Source organism: Verticillium alfalfae, genomic scaffold (genome assembly GCF_000150825.1).
Source record: "Verticillium alfalfae VaMs.102 supercont1.2 genomic scaffold, whole genome shotgun sequence".
Lineage (NCBI taxonomy): Eukaryota > Fungi > Ascomycota > Sordariomycetes > Glomerellales > Plectosphaerellaceae > Verticillium > Verticillium alfalfae.
The window spans coordinates 2,407,084-2,408,525 of NW_003315037.1; the positions used below are offsets into that span (position 1 = coordinate 2,407,084).

A 1,442-nucleotide genomic window follows, 5' to 3' on the forward strand; every position below is an offset into this window, starting at 1 on the left:
TACAACATCGTCTTTTCCCTGGCTAGACTGAAAGCCAGTCAGACTGGAGCGAATACCTAGCGAAAATGAATTGAATCGTGTGTATGTACATATCTAGTAAACACATCATGAAAGATCCCCGTGACACCCTCTGCCGAAAGTAGTTCGCTACGCTACAAAATTAAGACTGTGTTATAGAATCGTATGTAAGTCCCGGGATTTTCGAGTGACGAGTTCCCAGGGGTTGTATCTTTTTTCTTTTTGGTCATCCCACCCATGTACAGCGCGAGGAAGCACCAAGACGTCGGCTCCGGAAGCATAACCGATACTAAGTACGAGACACAGCATGATATGTTCATGGTCTAGTGGTCTCTGTGAGCTCCGGCCCTAGAACAGCGGCTCCCTCGCCGTGTAGACCATGTTCAGCAGCCGGCAGGTCCCGTCCGTCCTGGTGCTGCTGATCTCGGCCACGCCCACTGGGTTCTCATAACAGCCGAGGCACCCGATGGTGCTCTGCTTCCGGCCCGTCGCTTGTGTCCAGCCGGGGCCACCGTCAGGGTTCTTGGCGAAGCTGGCCCATGACCGCAGCATGTACCGGCTCAACGCCTTTTGTTCCTCCGTCGAGGGGGCGTACTTGTCGTATATACCATAGGTTCCGAACACAATGGGGATTTCCGAAGCGTGATACGCGCCGACGTTGTCGATGCCGTATTCCGGGAGTATGAGAGGGGCTTGGGTATTCGGGAACGTTGCATTGAAGTAGTATCGCCAGGTAGGGTTGTCAGCTCTGACGGATGCCTTTGTCACGAGAGCCGCGGGCTGGAGTAGTTTTCCAAGTCAGCTTGATGTATTCTCCATGTGGGTAAAGAGAGGACAGGAGGAAGGAAACGCGTCAATGGCTGGCGGTGGGCTTGGTAAAGGCTGCGGTTTGTCAACTTACACAAGTATACAACACATCTGTGAGAGTTCTCGACAGAAGGTTGAATAAAACCAATGTCACTCCTCGAGACACAGGAGCAAGGAATCTGTTGATTACCGTCCCTAGTACATTCCCCAGAACCTCTTCGACAAGGCCGATTGCGGCCGCGTCGCTTGGGAGGTCGCGCAGCTGTTTCACGAATGGCTGCACGAAGAGAGATCCTTCAAGGCCGTTTGAACCCAATAGTATGGGAACGGGGGCCGCCTGGCCGGATTCCCGTGCCTTCAAGAGCGGCGTGGGCTTCTGTGTGACACCATCGTTGATGGGAGGGAACGGAAGAGAAAGATTTCTGACAATGGCTTTAATCTTGAAAGGGTCGGCTGCCTGGACACAAGCCAGTTCGCTATAGGCTTTATTGCAGCCGAGAGCGTTGACAAGATTCTCCCAGCTCACCTCGCCGTTACCTGGTGGGGCCGGACTGACACTGGCCTGCCCGCTCTGGAGGATAGCGGCTCGGTATGGCAGAGGGTGTGGCGGCGAGAAT

At 54.2% G+C, this 1,442-nt stretch overlaps 1 protein-coding gene across 1 annotated transcript in view; it reads right to left on the reverse strand.

The window, feature by feature from the left end:
* Positions 1 to 366: 366 nt before the first annotated feature.
* The window catches only part of VDBG_02206 (cholinesterase), a gene marked incomplete at both ends in the record, with an annotated part of 1,888 nt that continues 812 nt past the window's right edge, over positions 367 to 1,442 (reverse strand). The window contains 2 exons of the mRNA XM_003007972.1: positions 367 to 798; positions 920 to 1,278. Coding sequence (XP_003008018.1) covers positions 367 to 798; positions 920 to 1,278 — 791 coding nt within the window. The remainder of the gene's footprint in view (positions 799 to 919; positions 1,279 to 1,442) is intronic.